At 44.0% G+C, this 23891-nt stretch overlaps 1 protein-coding gene across 3 annotated transcripts in view; it reads right to left on the bottom strand.

The window, feature by feature from the left end:
- The window catches only part of PDIA5 (protein disulfide isomerase family A member 5), a 102533-nt gene extending 78891 nt beyond the window's left edge, over positions 1 to 23642 (bottom strand). The window contains exons 1-3 of one of the 3 annotated variants that reach the window (XM_069861425.1): positions 23622 to 23642; positions 10916 to 11042; positions 7083 to 7170 (exon numbers count right to left, since the gene is read on the bottom strand). In XM_069861425.1, coding sequence (XP_069717526.1) covers positions 7083 to 7170; positions 10916 to 11042; positions 23622 to 23627 — 221 coding nt within the window. In that variant the 5' untranslated portion in view covers positions 23628 to 23642. Of the gene's footprint in view, positions 1 to 7082; positions 7171 to 10915; positions 11043 to 11426; positions 11460 to 15351; positions 15394 to 23621 lie in introns of those variants that run through there. The other 2 variants (XM_069861426.1, XM_069861427.1) reach the window with 2 other exon arrangements.
- Positions 23643 to 23891: the final 249 nt, after the last annotated feature.

The raw sequence follows: 23891 nt of genomic DNA, 5'->3' as shown, positions 1-23891 counted from the left end.
GAATAATCCAGGTGCTGTGAAGACCCAGCACCACTCATCACCCAATACAAACGACTCCCTGTACCCATTAGTCAATTAGAGAGGCCAGGAATCTATAGGAATGAGATTAAAAAGAAGTATTTTCAGAAAATTAAAACCCATGAGATTAATTCTTACTGCAAGGAAGAGTGAGCCAAAAAGTAGAAAGAAACCCAAGACAAAAAGGTAACAGGTATTGTCAAGGAAAAACAATTAAGGGAAAAAATTATGAGCTCCAGCCCTACAGAAAGGTTATAATGAATGGTACTTTCCGTAGAAGTATAAATTAGTAAGAGGCACACAGCAGCCCACATACCTGCACAGAAATAAAGCAGAAACATTCACAGGAGCTTCCAAAGGCTTTGCAGGAACTTCTATAAATTCAGAACAGTCAAATTCTTTGCAAAGTGTCATCTTTCCTCATCAGACCCATCAAGACCTCCTGTAACCCACACAGCCTGGTACATGGGTACACTGCCCTGACCTGGGGCACAACACGGCTACCTCTCTTATTTAAATTCACACCAAGATCCCTAAGAAGGCAGGTTTTGAATGTATCATCCATGGGCACAAAGACACTGCCGCACACTGTACCATTCCCTTGGTGCCTGTTTTATCACCTTAAGCTCTGCTATGGGCCTGGGGAGGATGCCAGAGGATAGTTTAAATGAAGTATTAAATGCAGGAAAATGAGGGTAACTTCACATTAAATATTAACAAACTTACACTTCATTTTAGTCTCAGAAGCAGCCATGTTGAAGATTCACAGGTTATGAGCAATTCTAGGCAAAACCCATGTAATACTCATGGTTAGGATGAACTGAGACATGAGCCCAGGCTTGTAGACCCAAGCACTACAGTGAATTTTAGTTAAACACCCTGCATTTCAGCATTAATGCAATACGAAAGACTAAATGGGTTTATGTCAAGAACTGAGAGCTTGCTTAAAAGAGGAAATTTTTGTTTTCGGACTGGCAGAGCACTTCCTGCATGGTCACTCTTACAGTAACATAAAAGGGCCTTAATGTGAAATAGCATTAACCAGGCAGACAGGTTATGATAAAGACAGGAGAAAGGTATTGAAAATCTATGCTGCAAATGCACAGTTTGCCCATATAAATAGCACTCAAACAAGGATCACGTTGCCAGTATACCTACGCTTGCAAAGTGCTCCTGATGGATACCTGGCTTATCTCCCCTGGACCAGCTGCAGACAGAGCCCCTGCCAATTCCCCCAGGCTGGCACCTAACATTATGTGCCACCCATCCCTGAGCTGCCGCTGCCCTTTGCCTTCAAGTCCACTGCAGAAAAAGGCAGAAATCCCAGACACAGCAAATCTACTTGGATGGAAGAGGCAGCATCAGTGAAAGAGCAGCACTCCTTTCTTCATCCTTTTTTTCCTCTCCTCATTAGATCTGGTCATTTTTATTTGCAATTTCAAAGCTTTTCATCGGCTTTAAAATTCAGCTACAAGGAAGGATGATGAGTAGACTTATTCTCTTAAATAAATCCTACTGCTGATTTGCTTTATAGGAATGCAGGTAGAAACTAAAGAGCAAAATGACACTTAATGCCATCTGTACCAGTAGCCTTATTTCTGAAATTCCTGCCTGCTATTTCAAGGCATTAAGCAAATTTATTTACGATTGTGTATATGGGCAAAGCCTTTCTGTATGAAAGCACAAGGGAATTAGAAATTTGAGAAGGAAGACTTCAGAGAGGCAGACAAACACAAGAATTGGGGGAAATCCCAGAAAAGACAGCTATTCATTAGATTTGGTTCTCTCCTGAACCAGCAGATATTTAGATACAGAGCCTTGAAAGGGCTGCTCTACCAACCCAATTATGGTCTTACCTCTATGCTAAGTTTCATGGAATTACAACAACAAGTAATTATTGGGGATAGAGACTACTAGAATGATACACAGGACACACAAAAAGGACTACAAGGGATATATACAAAAGCAGAAAAAGGTGGATTAAAACCAACCAAAAATTAGTCAGACATTTTAACCAGATGGCATTTCCTCTTCCTAGCAGTCTGATGTGCTAAAGCCAAGCACATGCGCTATGACAGCAGATTGAAATCACACAGCTTTGTTTATGTTTGGGACCTACAGTAAAGAGAACCATGCAAGTGGTAGCTGAGAACAAATACCCTTAGCCAAAGAAATGAATGCTTTTTTTGAAAGAATCAATCCATAGCTGGGCACTTCTGTCTCAACAAAAAAAAAGACAACTCAGTAACAGGAAAACTTAGGAGCGTTCACTAAATCACATTTAGGATGGAAAGAGCCGGTTTCAACCTCTTTTGCTACCTCCTCAAAGCTGCACCTAACCAAAATACATTTTGTAATCTGCCAAACAGATTTTCTTCTCTTCGAGAAAGCCATCTCACTTTCTTTGCCCTTCCGCTTCCAAACTGTTTACAATCTTTCAAGTAACACTAGTCCCTGGCCACTCCATGATCTACCAAAAAACCTACTTAAGAAGGCTAGATAATAACTTCATATTGATTTCTCTTCAAAACCAGACCTTGGGGCATCAACAAACTAGGATTGGAGCTTTGTTTGCTTTGAAGACAAGCAACAAAAATTTTGTCTCCACTGAAGCAATAATTTCATCTTGCTGTGTTCCCAGGTGCATTACTTTGTACCTTTTACTTGCCACAATAAGGATTTGGCAGGAGTTTCTATGAGGGAACATGCAGAGGCCGCAGCACTCGCACGGACCATCCACCCGCCTATGCATCACACGCCAGCTCTGCTGCACTCCATGCTGCTATTACAGTTAGCAGCATTCAAACACCAAGATCACACAAAGGACAAGACACGCTTTTTTGCAGGCATCTTAAGCTTTCAGCTCCCTATGAAGCCCTTCCATTTTCAAAATTTCTATCAGCCTCCTACTAAAAAATTCAATAATAGTCCTCCGCTTGCTCACATGCCCATCCCAGTTGCATCTAACCTCATCTGTGCTGCTGTAGCATTTTCTCTTTCAAAGTTCCACAAGCACTTATAAACGTCAACTAATGAATTGGGCAGTACTTACTCAGTTGCCTGGAAAACTTTTTAACAGCACAAAGTAATAAGTGAGTCATCCACAGAGCCAGGAACAGAAGCTAGGGCTCTCAGCTCCTACTAACATGGCATCTCCCCAAACCCAGGTCTCAAGACACTTGCTCATAAGACAGCTGATCCATCTCTGGGACATTCCGAAGTTGTGCCAATCTGCAATGTCGTGCTCTATCCCTGCTACAGGTTAGCCTCAACTCAGAAACAACGCACCAGGTGTTACAGCAGGGAAATAAATAAAAGGTTGCAGAAAGTGTTGTGTTCAAACTGATGGCAACTAATTAAGATTAACCAACTTCCTAATTAAGACACAGGAAGGTTAGAATAAAACATTTTTCGTCACATCGTTTGTGGGTCTTTTATTGACAACCGAAATAGTTTCATGTTTAATTGCGTACAGAGCCACAAATGCTATCTCAGCACACAGGAGCAAACAGTGACCACTTCAACACCACAAGCCGTTCCCGTGCTGCCCCTTCATCTCTAGCAGGAGGCACCTATCTGCCTGCGCAAACTGATTGAAATCTCCTGTGAATGAGGGCTTTATCTGCAATACTGCATACAGAGGCATCGCTGGGTGTGTTGCAATCAGCGTGGCTCTGCTCCAGCGTGCCACTTAACATAAGTGAGCCTAACTTCACAGGAAAGGCAGGTACCTGGCATTTCCCTACGCCTTCTAAGCCCAGGCACTCTGGGGATCTCTGCTATCCTGCCGCAAAGCGACAAATTAAGTGGCAACCTCCTCTACTCCGCACTAACCACCTCGGCAAGAAACCAAGTATTTCCCCACACTAGGCTGAAAAACTTACCTCTTTGGTTTCCCTGAGAGCACTCAAACTGGAACTGAAAGCTCAAGTCTAACCTCCATCTCACACCACAGACCTAACAAAAGCCAAGGCCAAGGAGGGCGGTTTCCCTGTAAGCCAGCAATTCAGGCAGCCTGTCTCCAGCCACAAACCTGTGCACTCCCTTCCACTGTACAAAATACAGAACACACTGCTGAGACTTAGCAATCCATAATGACTTCCGTCAGCGGAGCAGTCTGTTCTTGCTTACTCCTGAAAATTAGGGGAAGAAGGAGAATGACAAGAAAAAAAAGCACTGCCAATAAAGAAAAAGGAAAGAAAAAGACTGCTATCGTCACCACAGGGAAGCAGAGATACAAACCACAACTCTGCGTGTATGCCAGCCTTGCCAATGCTTGGATCTGAAGGCAAAGAAGTCCGCTACAGCGGGATGCGAAGAGCAAAGCCAAAATTCCCTGCTAAATATTGCTGCCAAACAAGCTATTTCTTGTCAATATTTGTAAAACAAATTGAGCTTGTGCTGTAAATATCCCTGCATCTGTGTGCTGTTTGTTTCAGTATGAAGACTTGCAAATAAGCTTCACAGCATACTTGCAGTGGGAGAATAGCTTGGGCAGCGCTGGCAGGACTCAGCTGTTCAGGCCCTACAACTGGCCCTTTGTGACTGGCGAGGCAGCACTACTGCAGCCCCTCTTGTATTATCATGGCAATAAGGTGGGCAGCATTTTGAAGCCTCCTGTACTCAAAAAAAAACAAAAGCAGTAAGCAAGGGGGGAAAGAAAAAAAAAATCTTTCAAGGAAAAAAAAATTGTTGATAAGTTACCTCAACACTAAGAGATTAATTTCAGAATGCTTTAAAGATTTAAGAACCACAAAACTTGGTTCAGGCTCAAACTACATATTTGTGGGCTTAATTTTTGCCTGCATCAAGACCTCCTTTGCCATGAGCCAGTCTTCCAACTCAACTTTGCTCCATGAGGCAAGTTCAAAAAAGAAACCTGTTATGACATCCCTCTGCAGAAGGGAGGGATAGAAGAGTCACCTCTGACAAACACCCAGCTACAGTTGGACAGATTACCTATTTTTTCCCAGTTCTTCCCAAACAAGTGATCTGAAAGGAAATGCTGCTCTACCCTGGAAGAGAGAATTACAGCTATTGCCACGTTACAGCACCCAGTCCACTGCCTGTCACTCGGCAAGTGGCAATGTGACTATGATATTACTGCCATCAAAGCAAATTTTGGGAACCTACAGATTTGTTCCCAGGAATCCCAGCCTCTTATAGCATGACCTTCACTAGGCTGCTTCACTCTCTGGGAATAACTCACCCTTCATTACAAACAGGAAGCTTAAGTTAAATATTTCCCCACTGTGGTCATAGGAAAGGCACTGCAAGTACCAAGCTTCCTATGAAACGTGTTAAAGCACTACCTGGTAGAGACTTTAAAATAAATTTCTGACAAGTAACTTCCATAACAAAGTCTGGTTTAGATTATAACATTTGGAAAGGGATAGCATATTAGGGTATGATCAATTTAAGTTTGCTTTACAGCAAAACCAACGATTTCCCTCACCATCACTTACAAACTCAGGATCAAAGACTGACCCGCTGAACTAAGTGCCAAAAGGCCCCTGGATTTCAAACAGAAGTCCTAAATGCTTAATCTTTCCCTCTCCAACCCAAAACCAAAATAAATCCTGAAGATGCTTATTGCTTGGTTGTGTTATTTTTGAAGGGCCAGATAAACAGCATCATCGTTCCAGCAGCTGAACACATGCACAGTGTAAGCAGTAAGTCCCTCAACACAGAGGGAGCCTAAACAATAGGGAATTGGAAGGCATAAAAAGGCAGTGACCACTCCAGCCAAAAACGGGGCAGATTAGAAACTAACGGCAAGAGGCTAGCCCTATTCGCTAGCCATCATTACTGACAATCAAAACCTGTTTATCAGTGCTTTTGTTAGAAAAGGGAGACTGGATTTCAGGGGTATGTCAGATCTCCACGTAACCTTCTTCTTGTCAGGGTCAATACAATTTATTTGCTGGCTTTTCAGCAGGTGGGAAGTGGTACAGGCTTCACTGATCTAAGGAACAGCCCTGCTCTCTGCCAGCTGATGACTTGGAACACTGTCCCCATTAGTTGGGTAGAGATGAAAGTTTCTGTGCATTTGGACAAGCCCAGCAGAACGCAAAGAGAAGGCAGAGGACTCCACGGGAGAGATACCTGTCTAGTGGCAGGGGGAGAGCAAGACAGGTTAACCAACAAAAGCACATTAACTTTGTTTTAGCGATGATTTATTTTGTGTTACTGCTTGATGGACGGAGGTTGGTTTTGAAAGTATAAATTTAAGGGAGCTACATGGTTTTCAGAGCTGACTTTGATTTGCACATGGCAATTTGTTCATTCCATGGCAATCCCCCCAAACACACAGGTAGGCAGCAAGCTGCTCCTCTGCAGCACAGGAAGGGGAATTTGCCACCTGCAGGCAAAGCTCTCAAAGCTGCAGAGGCAGAGAGCTGCTATGATACACAAGCTAAAACCACAGGCAGCGTGTTACCGAACAGAACCACAGTGGAGGGTTTTACATCTGCAAACCAGAAAGTATACACGTGTTCATTCCTCCCCGCAAAGGCACAAACCTACAAAACAAGTTTCCCTGCCTCCATATTAAAATTGCCATGAACCTACAAGCACAAAGGGTGTTCTTTAAAAGAATGCACACTTTATTCAGAAACACAAAAGGGTAGACACATCAAAACCAAGCAAACAGCCCTATTGCTTATGCAACTTTTGCTGTTGAAGCACAACTGCATCGCCCGTCAGCTGAGACATAACATGTAGGATTCTCCTCCCTCAGACTGTGGGAAAGCTGGTGCACTTAGCGGGTCCATGCTACATGCTCCCCATGAAAGGCCGTGCTAGCTGGCGTCTCCAGCTTCAGGCTGAAGAGCACACTGTCAGAGAAGTGCAAACAGCTGTAAGGAAATAACGATTCCCCACTGCTGGTCAGAAGGAGGAGAGGATGGTGAGATGTAGGCTCCCTATAGCTATTAAGAAACTGCATAGAATGATGGGGGTTCAGTTACAGGCAAAAAGTTTCAGAGCCATCAAAAAAAGCTAAGTCAGCAACAAGCGCCAAAAGGGGAGAGGCGGGGGGAAGAGAAAAACAGCGTGACACATACCCACAGTCTATCCAGCCTATAGTACCTCGTCCTTTCACCTCCTGGGCCACGTTGGACAGTAACCTGAGTGAGCTCTCTGCAGTAGCAGCTGGAAAACAAAATAAAATAATAATAAAAGTAAATCAACAACAGCACTATTACTCCACATAGAAAAACACAATGGCGCATTCCTTTGTTCTGAAGCACTGCAAGAACATTCTAACTTGATGAAACCAGTATCAGAGGGATCAGGAAAATCTTCTGTAAACTAGAAGGAATGCTGGCTGCAGCTGAAATTGGGTGTCTTCTTCCCTCCACCCCGCCCCCTTAAACAACACGCTGAAATTCATACCTCCAGGCACACTCCCTGACCTACATTTATGAAGCTATACTGTATGCTCTCCTGCAAACCAGCTTCAGTCCCAACACTGCCTTTTTCCCCATGGCTGGGCATCAACCATTTGTACCACTGCCTGCTAATTACAGCAGCTTCATTCGGGACCTTCATCAGCTGTAAGGGCAAGTCATTCAGCATCCCCACCTGACTCAATTCCACCCCTGTCACATCCAGAAAACAACACACTGTTATTCTCATAATAACCCTGGGAGCTACCCAAACCAACAGTGGTGAGGAGCTCTAAACTAATAGTAGAAAGCACCCAGAAAAGGTCCTTCCAAGAACTGGCCATATTATAAATAACCAACCGAGATTTTTGTAATGCCATGGCACATGTGCAGATTTTGCAAAACACTTCCATTCCAAAACAGTCTCATAAATGGTATTAAAAATAAACAGAAAAGCGAGTTGGACTATTCACTCAACCCCTGCTCAGACATTGGCAAACCCAGCCCGCGCTAAGGCCTGATGTGTGCTGGGAGCAACATCATGAGGTCAAAGCCAGAGCACCAGGCAGGACAGGCAGCCAGGAAGAGTGGAAGGGCCCATATACAACCATGGTCACCTGAAAACTGCTGTCTCCCACAGCCATTACCTTTTGTCTGGTAGTTTCCTTGGAAACCACTAACTTATGGAAATGGTACAGACTCAACCACCAAGCTGGTGGGTATAAAACATCACCTTACCCAAAAAGCTTCTGAAGAGGATCCAGCAGCAGCTGGGCTGCTGAGACTTTCCTGCTATCTGGCGTGCACTGGGCTGGAGGAGGAAGGATCAGCACACTCACAGTCAACTAGGTCACTAATTCTTTTCTTTCACTCATAGGTGTGCAATTTTAAAACTTACAGGTTATAAGTTATGAAATCTTTTGACCTGAATGGTGAAAAAGTGAATTAAGGTGACAGACCAGTCTGGGGGGAAAGGGGATTGAGTCCCTGCTTGTCATGTTTGTTTATTGTATTTCCTAATGATCTCATGAAATAGAGTTCAAGTCACAGAGTAAGTTGTCCTGTAAATTCAAGAGATCTGAACAGACCTGGACAAATGGAACAAGAGTTTGGGGGAGAAAAATACAGAGGTTCAAACAAGTATCAATTCCCCAACAGAAACTGCTTCCTGCCTTGACAAACAGAAACCCAGATCCTCTTCCAGACCTATTTAAACTGCTACCGCTCCACAACTACTTCAGCTAATTGAATATAAGAAGGGCTGTATTGGATCAGACCAAATGCCTCTATAGACCAATACCTTGTCTCCAGCATTAGAAAAAATGAAGGCCTATAAAGGTCAGAGTAGGCAAGCAGAGCCAGGAGTGATAGCCCTCTCAAGTAATCTCTAAACATCCACAATTTTTATCTCAACAACCTCCTGAGCCACAAACGGCTCTTTACATTCAAGAGCCTTTGCTTGGGCCTGATGCCATCAGACATCAGCCCACACATTAGCTCTGAAGAAACTGTCCTACCCTCAATACTGATAACACGCAACTGCCACCTCTCTCCAACACAGGGACATAGACACGTGGGGGAATTCCTCACACGTACTTGGAGAGGGATGGTTTGACAAAGCCTTTAAAAATATGCATTCAGGATAGGACAAGACTTGTTCCAGAAGGCTTACTAGTTGAGCAACCTTGGCAGGACACCCAGCCAGTAGTGTGAATTAAACATCTCCTGTAAATGAGGACATCTCCTGAAACCAATGAATTTTCCGCATGAGATAGAAATACTCATCCAGTTCTGCACAGCTGAGACACGAAGTCTTTGTTCCAGCAGTACAAACGGCTGGCCAACATCTCATCGCAGCTGGGGGATGCATATCTGGTATTAGAATTCCACCTTCCAATTCCTATCTCTTTTTCCCCTCCTCTCTTTCTGGGTGACAGGCAAGAGATTGCTAATTGTGCAAGGATCACTATTCTAAGAAGAAACATTAATCCCACAGTCAGCTCTGCATGCAAAGCTTCAGACCGCTAAAACCAACCAATTAAATAACAAAAACAGAAAAAAGAAATCTCCGCAACATGGCTTTTGAACAATGCCCACAGGGCAACATTTATTTGATGAGTGTCAGAGCTGAAGTGTTCTGGTTCTGCTTCTAAAAATGAAAGCAACCAACACTTAAAATATTAAGCGTAAAAAGAAAATTTCCCATTTAAAGAGCTGAATAATACAGATGTCTTTTTTATCTAAAGTGTTCCTTTCAAAATCAAAAAGCGTTAGAAATTCTTTTATGACTTTCACTTTGAATCTGTTAATACAAAACCATTTGGCCAAGTCTGAGGCCTCAAAGTTCCCCACTATGGCAAAACACAAATATTTTAGCAAAAATTAAGTCACATATTTCATTTCAACTGCTTCAGAATAAGCTTATGTTTAGGAAACAAAGTTAATTATCCTAACACCTGCACATTTTTGTCTGCAAAATTCTCTGATACTGGGGGGAAGGAGGATATTGCCACGCTATAGACCCAGAGCAACTCTACCAGCATCATCATGTTTAACTGTGCTAAGAACTTTTTGACAGGTCAGGACAGGAGGACCCAACCCTCAAACAAAGCATTACCTTGCATTGTTTTCCTGCGGGAAGAAAAAGGAAGCAAAAACAATACAACACTAAGGAAAATCATCTTAGTGACTTCCATGTCCCCACCAGCATTCTGTACTTGCATATGGAGCTTTATTAAAGATTATTTTTTTCATTTTACATGATGTTACACAAAACAACACCACACAAAAAAAAAAACCAACAAGGCAACAAAGGAGAAAAGGTACAGCAGGAGCAGAAAATCAAAAAGCAGACAGACAGGTAAGAGTAAGAGTGAACAGCCAGTAAAGGAGCACCTGAATGACAGACAGCAATGAGATTCAAGGGGACAGGTGGCGTGATGTGAAATGAGCCATTTATCCCTCTTACACAAGCAGTTAATTTTTTATTTTTATATTTTATTAATTAAAGTTGAAATACAACCATGGGACATCCAAAGCTGTCAGAAGCAAAGGTGGATTGACTTCAGTACGACCGCTACTCATTAAGCCTTTCAGTGTCACCAGGAAATCGAAACTTGCAAACCACTGTGAGAAACACACCAGAAAGCCGTGACTGATAGCTACTATAAACAGCCAGATTTGGAGACAAAGCCAGAATCAAGTACATTTTTGCCAATGCAACAGAGCAATCAGAAGATCAAATTAAAGATGACTCCAGTCCTGAAACGTCAGGAGTCTCCGAGTTAGAACAAAGGACAGTGGTCCTGAAGAAGCCCTTGTAGTCACTTAGAAACACCTTGAGGTCACATAAGGCAATGCTGAACAGAAAGCAAGTAAGGGAGAAGAGCTTATTCATCTGAGCCTGAACACAGATAACTGAACATGCACACGGATGTTCAAATGCACACACCTTGCTGGGCACAAAGAACTGTGACATCAAAAAAAAAAGGTGGGGGGGAGGAACTTACCAGATTTGGAATACAGCACTAGTACGTTATTCCGTGTCCTGAGAAGCTTCTTAAAATCCTTGTGGTCACTTATTTTTTCTATGAGTGGAGACACCTTCAACGAGTAAGCAAATGCTGGCAAGAATGCCTGCAGAAACACAGACAGAAGCATTAATAACAGCTTCCATGCTGAGAAACAAAATAGAAAGACAAACTGCTTCTGAAATTGCCTTGACCTTTTTCCATAATCTTGAGACATACTCCCTTAAATAAACTATCACACCAATTTTATCAGCAAAGGCAAAACAAAAAGCCATACACGACTTACTCAAAGTGGATGTTTGAATAACTGGACTGATACCACTCCTAGCAAATACCCTTAAGTGGAAAGATGGGACGTATAAATACAACACCAAGAAATATGGTTTTAGTTAAGAAGCCATCCCCTTCAGAAGTTTGTTCCCTGTCAGATAATAAGATAATAATTCTTATGTAAATTTAATACACTGTAACAAAAGAAATATCAAATTACTGCTTTGAGAGCACTCATGTCCCTAAATCTGAGAATACACTGCAATCTTCATTGAGTGCTTTGATAGCCCACAGAAGACAGTGAGAGCCGTGAAGTTGAAACAACTAACCCACACTGACCCAGAGCATATGAAGGAAATTAAAACAGAATTTGTAAGTAACCCAGCATATGCATTAGACACTAACCACAACCCTCTCCCATTCACCCTTCCAATGCAGAACAGGGCTTCTGTTTCCCACTTGCTGTACTGTACATCACACACACCAGTGATTCTGCTGCAAGATCAAGCTTGGCTTCCACTGGCCGTATAGAAGGCACAACATTTAATCTCTCCACATCTCAGTTCTGTATCTATACAAAGAAATAATTTTTTTGATTGTTTCTTTTGGCCTTCTTAAATCATTACCACTCCAGAGCAAAGCCTGTCTTTTATCCTACCACGAAGTAAAATTCTTATCAAAATACAACCATAACCTCAGCTGCTAAGCCACTGCTTATTTGTACTACAATAATCTTCAATAACAACAATAAACTTATGCATCATGCTATGCCCCCACCTCCCTCCTGCACTGTATTGAATTCACACTAATGGAATGATTATGGGAACCTTAGTTGGAGAAATTATCTAGTTTACATTCACCTTGCACTAAAATTGTAACATTTAATTGCTTGGCTAAGAGCTTTTGCCTAACACACACAAGAAGTTCAATGTTTTCTTAATTACAGAACTAATTTTGATCATGTCTTATTCCTGGAAAACGTGTCCAGGGTGGATGTGAAGTAGTAAAAGGCTGTTCTTGCATCCCATGTATTACAGATTGCAGCACTCAAAACAAGGCATTAAGCCAATCAAAGTCACAACACACGGCCCCAGGCACTACATTTCATTACAAATTCAGTTATTTACAAACACCACATCACTAAGGCACAGGAACAAAACCTGCACTTACCAAACATTTTATAAATGTCAGAAGATTTTACACATGGAAAGGGGAGTTTGGAGATGTACAGGATAGAGGCTTAGCTGAAATGAGGGTCATCTTCAAACCAACCTCAAGACACGTTTGGGAATTTAAACATACTAAATACAAACCTTTAACATAAAATATAAAAGTACGACAGGCCGCGTGGACTTTGAACAAGTTATCGTCCTCCGCAGGCAGAGCTCCCACCACAGAGCCCTGATGACCACATGGTCCATGAGAAGGGAAAAGACATACTTGCAAGCCAGCCCCTACCTTCAGCATAAATGTCCTTGATGCTTTAATTCAGTTGACAGACTTGTATTCTTCTAAACCCAGATGTCCAAAGCTCAGCCTTCCTACTTCAGGCTGGTGCATGTGAATCATTTGTGCAATTTCTGAGATAAATACATAGTGTTGCCAATCAAAGCAGACAAATATAGTCGTACTTAGTGGGGTGACAGAGACATGCAAATTATTGCACATAACTCATCACAATCAGAGGCTGTACAGGATGGATTAATCTAACCTTGCCTTATGAGCAGATCTCTAACCCTAAGTATTTTTTTTTTTAAAAAACTTTTCCCTTCACTTCAGGTTTTTTTTGTTAAATATCCAAGTGTCTTAAAGTTTTACTTGTATTATAAAAGGCTGAATATAAACTTCACTGAAACTAAGGCTGAACACAGTGGGAATAAGTGAAACTACAAGGCAGCTTCTTTTAGAAGCTTTCCTCTTCTAGAAAACTGGAATCAAATAAGAATATTTGTCTATGAACATGATATCATTATATGATATTTGAGTCTACGAACTCACTGCCAAAAATAAAAGATTGGACTAAAAAAGCCACAAAGGCGACTTTCAACATGACAGCAAATGATATCATGAACTTTGTTTACAGCATCTGTACAGTTTTAACCATAGCTTGGAAGCAGGTGTATTTCACGTCTTTTCCAGATGGAAAAGCTGTTTAGCCAATTTCCATGATTTCCACCCTTCCCTCCTGGCCAATAAAGGCAGAGCTATAAACCTCTTCAAAAACTGGATTCCAGAAACAGTGAGCACCATACCTACTGCCTTGTCACCGTTGCCACTAACTGAAAACTCACTGTGCTGATAGAACAGCAGATGCTTGGAGGGAGAAGCACATCACATTGCATACATCCACTGCTTCTTCGCCCAATTCCTCCCCAGGTATCAAATCAATTCATGCTATTCATTTTCCTGCAGTTTTACTACAGTAGCTCTCTCCAATCCTATGATTTAGACCAAAACCCACTGGGAAAGGCATTGTGCATACAAGCCCAACCGTCAGCCCCGTCATATAAATCATCATCACCCTTTAATTAAGATTAATGTTGCAGACTTTCACGGTTATAAAACACTAAAAGTCCAAGTTGAAGGCATCAAGTTGGATTGAAATACCCTGCCTACACATCGAAGGTAGCCACAGCAGTACTGGGAGGTTATTGGTTGAGCAGAAAAGTTCACCACCTCCCAGTAAGCATTTGTACTACATTGTGTTTGCAGACTGATAAGCAGTTCCACACTTTCCAGCTTTCTCCTGCTGAAATTAGTGAATACCCCATCCAGCAATAACCAAGAGGCTAGGTTTTGTAAAACCTCCCAAAGAACCCATCTTCACTAGCAGCTCTGGTGCCCATAAGCGATGCTAAGCAGCCATTCTCACCCCCAGCTGCCGTGCTGCACTCCAGAGCCAACGCTGCGATGACCGTACCAGCAACTACAATCTCACCAGGGCTAGAGCCTCTTGTACCGGCAACAGCATGAAATTAAGAGGATAGAAAAAGAGAATTCTATGAAAGAGAACACTAAGAAACACCTGGGGGTGTTGGTTGACAGCGACTGAACATGAGCCAGCAGTGGCCCAGGTGGCCAAGAAGGCCAATGGCATCTTGGCTTGTATCAGAAACGGCGTGACCAGCAGGTCCAGGGAGGTTATTCTGCCTCTGTACTCGGCACTGGTGAGACCGCTCCTCGAATCCTGTGTTCAGTTCTGGGCCCCTCACCACAAGAAGGATGTTGAGGCTCTGGAGAGAGTCCAGAGAAGAGCAACAAAGCTGGTGAGGGGGCTGGAGAACAGGCCTTATGAGGAACGGCTGAGAGAGCTGGGGTTGTTTAGCCTGGAGAAGAGTAGGCTGAGGGGAGACCTCATCGCTCTCTACAACTACCTGAAAGGAGGTTGTGGAGAGGAGGGTGCTGGCCTCTTCTCCCAAGTGACAGGGGACAGGACAACAGGGAATGGCCTCAAGCTCCGCCAGGGGAGGTTCAGGCTGGACATTAGGAAAAAATTTTTCACGGAAAGGGTCATTGGGCACTGGCAGAGGCTGCCCAGGGAGGGGGTTGAGTCACCTTCCCTGGAGGTTTTTAAGGGACGGGTGGACGAGGTGCTGAGGGGCATGGTTTAGTGTCTGATAGGAATGGTTGGACTCAATGATCCGATGGGTCTTTTCCAACCTGGTGATTCTATGATTCTATGAAAGCAGTTTCAGCCTCCTCCTCTTCGCAGAAAACCAGGCTCATATTCCTGCACAGCCTACAGGGAAAGCAGCAGCAAAGATGAGGCTTGTTTGCACGTACTGGGCTCTATGACTTTAATTGTGAGCTATGACTCAGGTAGATTTACTCCACACGTTTTGCAGGAAAGCTCATCAGCCAGATGCTGTCCGATCAAGCACGCTGCTTCTTGTTTAAATCCAGGGCACAAGAGATGAGCTCATATTAAAGAAAGAAGAGGTCAAGAAAGGTGACAGTCCCTCCTGGGCAGGAAATCTCTTTTCATATGCATCAGGAAGCGCTACTTTCACATGCAGGGAACTTTACAAATAAGAAACAAGCTGAAATTGCTTGTCATTTGAGCATCCTAAAGCTTTAAGATCTATTCACAACCACCACTGAAAAACTAAAAAACACTTCAAACATTTCCTCAAGAAGTTGCTTACCTTGGTACCTGTTAAAATAGAAGGCATATCAGGACCAACATGCGCGACATCTGTCAACAACCCCCCTCCTCTTGACAGTTATGCTGACAAGAAACCGCAATGAAACTGGGGAGAGGTCTATTTTATTTCATGTCGTGTTTGCACGCTGCCTAGTGTAACAGGTCCTCATTCATGGCTGGCTCAGCGAGCTGCAACCCACACAACAGTCACCTAATGTCCTCGGATGCAGAAAACTTCAGTGGAGACCTTCAGAAAAAGGCAGACTATATGTGGCAGACTATGAAATGCAAATCTGGTAGCACTTCTATCTCGTCTGCAGATTTTCCCCAGCTCAAGATCTCAATCTGCATTTATTTTCACAGCATTTTTTATGGCGTAGGTCGCACATCAGTCATGTGACTCAGTGTCTGATCTAAGATGCATGAAGGATTCTCAAGTAAAACATAAGTGAACCCAAACCCCCAAGACAGCCAATTCAAAACTGTTGAGAAACACTGCTCTTCAAATGCAAGGTACAAAACTACACGCGCTCTAGCTCTGCCTCTGCTCTTCAAATCAAAGCATGTATATAAATATATAATCTTGCAAGCTAGGTGGAAGAAGTCCGATCAGTCTGAAAGGTTTAATTTTCCTTCACACACCCCAACTCTCCAGTAATTCCTTGCAGAGCTGCCAAACACGTGCAAGTTAAAGAGCAGCAAAAGACTCCACAACCCCATTCCCTTAGAACTGGAACCCAAGAAAAATCTAAGCTTTCAGAAACCCAGAGGCAAAGAAAGTTATATTCAAACAACTATTTGCTAATTACACTTCCAGGACTGACACTACTGGAAAACGTGGTCATCCCTCAGGCCGTGTTTTCTCAAAATCATCAAGGATCTGAGAAAACAGAGTTTATTTCACCAGTTTTTTATTTTTGTCTGAATCTCATTTCAGTATGAAAAAAAAGGGAATATCTTTCAAGCAGCACAAATATGAACGTATTTTCATATTTTACATTTATTATTCAAACGAAATGTGATAAATGCGTCACTGCCGGTCCCACAGAACCCAGTTCAATTTACGAGCTGCTCCCCACAAAAGCTTCATGACAGCATGGTCTTTTGCTAAGGATAAGCAGTGTGTCTGGAGAATAATTTATTTATTTTAAATCAAAGGCAATGAAAACATATGGGCTTAAAAACAAGAAAACACAAACCAAAATTAAGTAAGGTGGAACTGTCAGAGGAGTATTCTTGTACGCTGGACAGAAAAACTACTTCCTATTTCCAGCTCAAGAGCAGGAAAAAATATTTCCCTGGACACAAATTATGCATAAAAGGATATATGGATGGGTGGCTGAAACAGTGCTTAACTGCCTGAATCTATATGTCAACATACAATTTTTATGTGCACGCTAACACGTATAATTAGGTAGACAATTTGCACACTATTCATCAAGAATAACTGGGGCTGACACAAACGACGCTGATTCTAGCACAACTGCTGCTTGACAGGGATGCAGTCATACACGCGACCACAATTTCAAAAAACCATTTTTCAGCAAGACATTGACTTTGATTTCTGTCTTAGCTTAACCGCCCACTGATGTCGCTCTCATTTTAGGACAACAGCACTCAACCCACTGTAAATATGATCAATGGGCAACCCTGTACGTATGAAACAGATTGCGTCTGACAAGGCATTTTATGGGAATCTAGCTGAAGAGCAATCCTGCCTCAAAATTCCAAGCAGTAACAGAGATGACTGAATTTAACTGCACAATTAATTTCATCAGGAGGGGAGCAGCTCACATTCTAAAGTCCCCCCTGCTACATTAAAATGGAGGTGGGAGGCGAGGGGAAACAGGCAAGAAATGCCAAAAGCAAGACTGGATCTCATCTTCCCTTCCCTACAGTTCCAAAAATGAACCCTGTGGCACAGTACAAGCTTAACTTGAGAAGGTGGATTTGAAAGACTATCTCTGTACTGCAGTGACGGAGGTTCGTAAACCCGCAGATCTGTGTGTGGTGCGGCCAGGTCCTGGTGTGCAGGCAGCGTGCATGTACTGAAAATACCAGGTCTAAGTCACCTCCAGGCAAGTGCAAAAGAGGAAAAGATCTCTGGCTCCCTTCCCCCCAAATTTGTTCTCGCCTAAAAGTACAAAACGTTCAAATCCAAAGCCCCCTTGTTTACAAGAATCACAGTTTGACTGCAGATGTTTTATCTTTGTTCATCATACAAACCACTCTTGACCTTGTGCAATAATTGCTTGCTTTTCACTCACAAGCCCTCCTTCTGCTGCTATTTACATTCAGGGTTGTGCTGCTTTGATCACTGAGCCATTTGTAACAAATGCCTTCCAAGATGGATAGTGATAAGTAGGACAGTCTCCTGTTTTCATTCATGATTAATATCCAAAATAGCTGTAGAAACATTTTAATCAAATCGGATGAGGGGAGACAGGTTATCTCTGTTACTCGAAGGTACCTCAAGGAAGCCTGCTAAGAATTTATTATTTGAATGAGGGAGGGGAAGAGAAATCGTAGGACGTGGGTCTCAGATGCGAGGGTTCACATCTGAAGTACTCCCAGGTCCCCGCCAGGACTGCAACACCATCTTCTCTCAACCACATCGGCAGGGGTTCTTAAACTGCAACCTGCTGAGGACCCCAGCACAGAGGCTGCAGCAAGTTATCTGCAAGTGATGTGAAAAGCCATCTCGGAGCCCGGTGGGGAGAGGTGGCTCCAGCACGTGCAGCAGCATGGGATGGCCAGGTGAGAAGCGCTACAGCAGACAGAGCAGAAGATCGACAACTTCTGCATTGAAAGACTGATTGAAAAACTGTGTTCTTGCCTGACAGATTTACATTTGCAGACACTCCCACTGGACACTTCTTGGCTTTTGTTCATTTCCCATGAGCTCCACTGAAGAATGCATTCTGACCCTGTATATAATCAAGATCAATTAACTCTCACCTCAAGCCATTCAAGGAATAAAAAAGCCCAAGCACTGATGACACTTTATTGTGGTGGGTCATATCTGCAAGAGGCAAGTGTCATATCTTCTTTTATTCGCAAAGGCAGGCGAATTAAAATCTTGACACAGAGTCATGCTATTCTTTAACTTAGGCTGAAGAATGCTACAAATAAGGCATTTCACTTAACGTGGTCCTTGCTCTGTTCACTTTCCAAATATAGAAGATAGCAAAAAATACCATGGAGACGTCAAGATTTGACTAAACTCTACCGTTCATACCATTCTTAAACACTGTGCTTTAAGGAACATAAGCTATAGGCATAATAGTCTATACTAAAGGTTATTCTTAAGGACTCTGTTGCTAATTAATTGTATGGTTTATCACTGGTTTTCAAATGCTTAGTGAAGGAAAACCTGTGCAACTATTTACTAATTAACTACTGACTGTAATAGGGTCAATTACTAATGCTGACAAAGAACTTTCTCCTTACTATGCATGTGAAGCTTTTTCTCTCTGCAAGCCAGGCATTGGTGTAATATATATTAAACAAGCTGCTGATGAAATAATGTTTCGGGTACCACTCCTGTGTGAGCACATTTGGATGACTTCAGAAGCTAAGGACACAAGCAAAGCTTAATCCCCTACTAAAAACTGGGTTTTGAAGAAGTTTAAAGAAGTATCACCTACTCCAGAAGCACATAGGAGCTGCTATAAAAAGAAGACAAAACCACTATTAATGGGACTTATAAAGAAGTGAGAGCAAAAAAATGACACCTGAAAATCCTTAGCACTTTCTATGGCACTTGTTATCTTCAAAGCGTTGCAAAAATATTAACTAATTAATCCTAACATTTTTCCCACCAGGTGATAAGAGATGAAGCTTAATTTAAATATCTGGAGTAAGATTCACACAAGAAGGAAGCAATCTGCAAGAGGCAAAAGGGAGGCAACATCAGAGCAGGTTGGGATGCATTTAATCCCAGAGCAGCACATAACCACACATGCGTGGTGTGCCATCTCCTGAAAAGTGAGGAGGGGAGAAAAAGAGTCTATCTGCAGTCACCCAGCAAATAAGCCTTATGACTATAAAGCCAAAGACTACAGTCAGGACACCATTAAGGCAGCCACAAGTGAGGTTAGGTTTGTTATCTCTGTTCTGCAAGCGCACAAATCGCAGTGTCCTCCACCAATGCTACCAGCTGCACTCAGCTACCAAAGCACCAAAACTTACGACCTGCTTTGCTATCACATTTTTTTTGCCATTCACAAGCAGGAAAAGGTGGCAGAATCAAAGTAAACCATAACTTAGTTCCAGAGTGAACCTGTTTGCATGAGGAAATTCAAGGCAATGCTAGTTTCTCATTCTGGTTGCAAATTGCATTGAGTTTTTCCATTCACAGACCTCCAAACACAACACTGAAGCAAGCAGAGACTCATTACCCCCATTTTAATGAAATGAAAGAACTCAAACTGTCACCAAAACCCAAAAGAAATGGTCAACAACACAAGCCCCTCTTCCACCACGGATTGCTCACAGTGTGAACAGACCTCTGAGCAGAAACACCACTTCTGATGACCACACCATACTTGTGGCAACACCCCAGACCTTCTGAAGTTAATGGGAGTTTTGGCACCAAAGCCAATGGATTCAAAACAGGACTCCATAGGGTATGGAACTAAGTAAGTAAACCAGTCCTGAAAGCCAAGACATGATTTCTGAAGGTCATCTGAGGAGACAGAGCACAGCCCACGTCACAAGTTCTACGAATACGTATGTTGAAGAGGGAACAGAGACAAAGAAGGAATGGAGCAGGGGAACAGCTAGGGATCTGCTTCTGCAATACCCTCTCTCCGAGTGTGGCAAAACACTTCCCAAAGCAGTTCCTATAATACAAACTAAGTGGAAGGGAAGAGGCACTCCTGAATTCAAGCGCAAATGCCACGACAGGAAACAGCACCTGAGCACTGCAGAGGAGAAGCAGCATTCACACCACACCTGCAAACTCACCAGAGGCAATGTCATCACTGCCACACTGCAGGGCTACCTGCAACACACAGAGCAAGCCACATCCAAGCCCTCACCACAGGCTTGGATTCACAAATTCATATCGGTGCTCACTGGTGCACTGTCATAACATTGTGAGGACCTGAGGAGCTGGAAGCCCAAAGCGTTTCTTTCAAGCCTTTCTTTGAAGGCACTCTGAAGGGTTTGAATGGGACCAGGTCAAGAATCCTGCTTCACGAAGGCTGCAAGTCAGTCAGAATCTGTTGACTGTTTCTCAGTCATTACATTAGGACTCAGAAGATGAACTGACCTTTGCAATGTTGGCCTGAGATAACATTCATCAGTGTTTGCAAAGCAAACAGATCCCAGATGCATAATCCTGTTGGAAGCAGTGGCTGGTCTCCGCTAGGGAAAGTACAGTACTGGATACATCAGAGGAAATGTAAATCCACCTCCATGTGAAACTCCTTCCCTATGCCTCCAACAGTAAACTCAGTCCTTTGAGTGTGAAATATAGTCAACCACTCGACATACCAAATAAGGAATCTAAAGTTAAACCTCAACTTCCCTATGACTCCCCGATTCATTCAAGAAATAAAACTTTTCAGCAGGTGGAGATCACTGCAGTATCTTCCTCACATGTTCACAGTAATGCAGAAGATAACAACATCTTCCATTAGAAGATCCTGAAGTGTTTTCTTCATTCAGCTTTGTAGTTTTCCTTTTACAAATGCAGGAAGCCTTACAGAGATAAGGATTTCAATCCTCGGAAGCTACCTCCAATTTTTGGTTCTACTTTAGAAACAAGCCCTGTTTTTCAGGAGTGATAGCATCCATGACTCTAGCTGCTGTCCCAGGCGCACTGCAAGCACTCACCACTTCCAGGAAAGAAAAAAAAAAACAAACCAGAGGAAAACAAAAAATCACAGCTGGGTACATAAAAAAAAAAGGACAGACTGGAAGGAAAGATAATGTTCTCATTAACCTCTGTCCTACCAAGCAGCTGGTGTTACCTTGGCTTTAACTTTACACACTGAGAATGTCCCGATTTAACAGCCTCACTGACTTTGCAAACATTGACTCAAGAAAAAATTTAAAAGCAGGTTTTGCAATGTCACAGCTGTAGGCTAGTTTTTTAATCCTGCCATACAGCAAGTTACATATTTCAAGATGAAAAATCACACCTTCCAGTGCAAGATAATGCAAATTGGAAGAAATAATTTAAACTACTTGTACACAGCAAAGGAGAAAGAATTAGCTGAATCAACAGCTCAATGAAGACATCTGCACAGCATGCAGCATCACAGAGCAAGTAAAATGCTGGGGCAAATTAAGAAGGGGAAGAGAGAATAATGTGGCTGAATTATAATAGCCTTGTATAATTTCATTGACAATGGCAGGCCCACTCCGCTCATTGCAAAGACACCAGCTATGTAACGTCCAAAGAAGGGCAACTGCAATAGCTGGGAATATGAAATTAATGTGAAAAAAGCTGGGGGAGGGGGGATCTTTTAATCTACAAAAAGAAAACACAGCAAAATACTTGTTAAAATAAAACAAATGTTACAGTAAGATAAGGTCTGACAGTTGCAGTGATATAGAAGGAAATACCACAAATAGCTCCACATGTTCAGTTATTTTAAATGAAGGGAAAATTTAGTCCACTTGTTACTCCACTAGGTCCACAGAATATACTTAATCTGAGAAATACACTGCCACAAGTGCCATTGAGAAAAGTACTGTGTCTATGAAAGATGAGCCATGGGGAAAAAACAGCCACACTAAGACGCCTCCAACATTTTAGGAAGAGTTCAGCCTGACCTCAGTTTCACTTGAAATCAATAAATAAACTGCAAATAGCAGAGGGCTGTGCTTCCTGACCAAGCTTAGAACAAACCAAAAATTGTGCAGCATGCAGACCATTTCTTTTCCCTCCTCCTGAATGAGCTGACAGCCAGGCCCCGGCCAGGGGCTAATGTCTCCATAAGGCAACGCTGATGCTTTCTGTCCCACAACGGCAATTCTAATATTAGTGCAGAATAAGCATAGGGCAATAAGCAATGCCGCACTTGATTTGTATGAATTAGATGAGCACTCCTGGGTTATGCATTTCCAAATACATTTCAGATCACATGCCTATAAAAAAAAAATCAATATAATGTTTTGTTAATTATTTACTCCATTTGTCCAGGCAGAAGGAAGAACCTTGGTTCATGCCAATAAAGTAAATACAAGAGTGCTTTAAAGCATGCCTTTGCCAGCCATTTGAGCTAATTATGCTAAATTCTGTGAACGAAAAAAAGAAAAATCAGACTTTAAAATATTCCCGTAAGTCTAGGAGTCTCCCTGAGGTAAGGCGCGTTCTACTTAGCGTAATATCAATGAAGCATTCTTGGATCCCCCAGTATGCATGGGGATGGAGAGTGTTACATCTGAGGAAGACTCAGGGAGGGCACAGGGAGATGGGTAAGGGAGGGTGTAAGGAGGGCACAAGGGAGGTGGGTGCAACAGGGTGGGTGCAGCAGGGTGCAAGGAGGGCGCAAGGGAGGGTGGAAGGAGGCAGGCACAGGGAGCGGGGTGCAAGGGAAGGAGGTGCAAGAGGGGTGTAATGGAAGGAGGTGGGCACAGGGATGGGGGTGCAAGGGAAGGAGGTGCAAGGGGGTGTAATGGAAGGAGGCGGGCGCAGGGAGAGGGGTGTAAGGGAAGGAGGCAGGCGCAGGGAGAGGGGTGTAAGGGAAGGAGGCAGGCGCAGGGAGAGGGGTGCAAGGGAGGGTGGAAGGAGGGTGGGTGCAGGGAGAGGGGTGAGGGAGGGTCAAGGGAAGGTGCAGGAGGGTGGAAGGAGGTGGGCACAGGGAGAGGGGTGCAAGGGAGGTGGTACAAGAGGGGTGTAAGGGAAGGAGGCGGGCACAGGGAGAGGGGTGCAAGGGAAGGAGGCGGGTGCAGGGAGACGGGTGTAAGGGAAGGAGGCGGGTGCAGGGAGACGGGTAAGGGAGGGTCAAGGGAGGGTGCAGCAGGGTGGGTGGAAGGTGGGTGCAGCGGGGTGGGTGAGGGAGGGTCAAGGGAGGGCGCAGCGAGGCGGGCGCAGGGAAGGTGCAACGAAGGCTGCACGGAAGGCGCACGGGGAGGACGAGGCAGGGCGCTGGAGCAGCCGCGGGGCCCGCGGGGGTCGCTCCGCCGGGACGAGCGTCCGAGCGGCGCCCAGCCCAGCCCCGCCGCCAGCCCGTCCCGCGCCCAACTTTGCCCAACTCCGCCCCGGGGACGCGGACTCGCCCCCCGCAGCCACCCCCCGGCAGCCCCGCCACTCACCGCCATCCCGAGCAGCGTGAGCAGCATCAGCGGCGGCGGCGGGAGGCGCCGCGCAGCCCCCGCGCCCAGCCCCGGCTCAGCCATCGCCGCGCGGAGCCGCCGCCACCGCGGGAGCCGCTGCCACGTCTGGCGGCGCAGGCGCGCCCCGCCCCCCCCCGCCCCCCGCGGCACCACGGGGGCTGTAGGCCGGACCGCCGCCCGCCGCGGGAGGGAGGAGAGCGCTGAGGGCAGCGGCCGCGGAGCTTAAACACCGCGCGGGTCGCCGCACAG

Source organism: Phaenicophaeus curvirostris, chromosome 7 (genome assembly GCF_032191515.1).
Source record: "Phaenicophaeus curvirostris isolate KB17595 chromosome 7, BPBGC_Pcur_1.0, whole genome shotgun sequence".
In the NCBI taxonomy this organism is placed as follows: domain Eukaryota; kingdom Metazoa; phylum Chordata; class Aves; order Cuculiformes; family Cuculidae; genus Phaenicophaeus; species Phaenicophaeus curvirostris.
The sequence above is the reverse complement of the archived record's forward strand: the minus strand, read 5'-3'. Positions and strand labels throughout refer to the sequence as shown.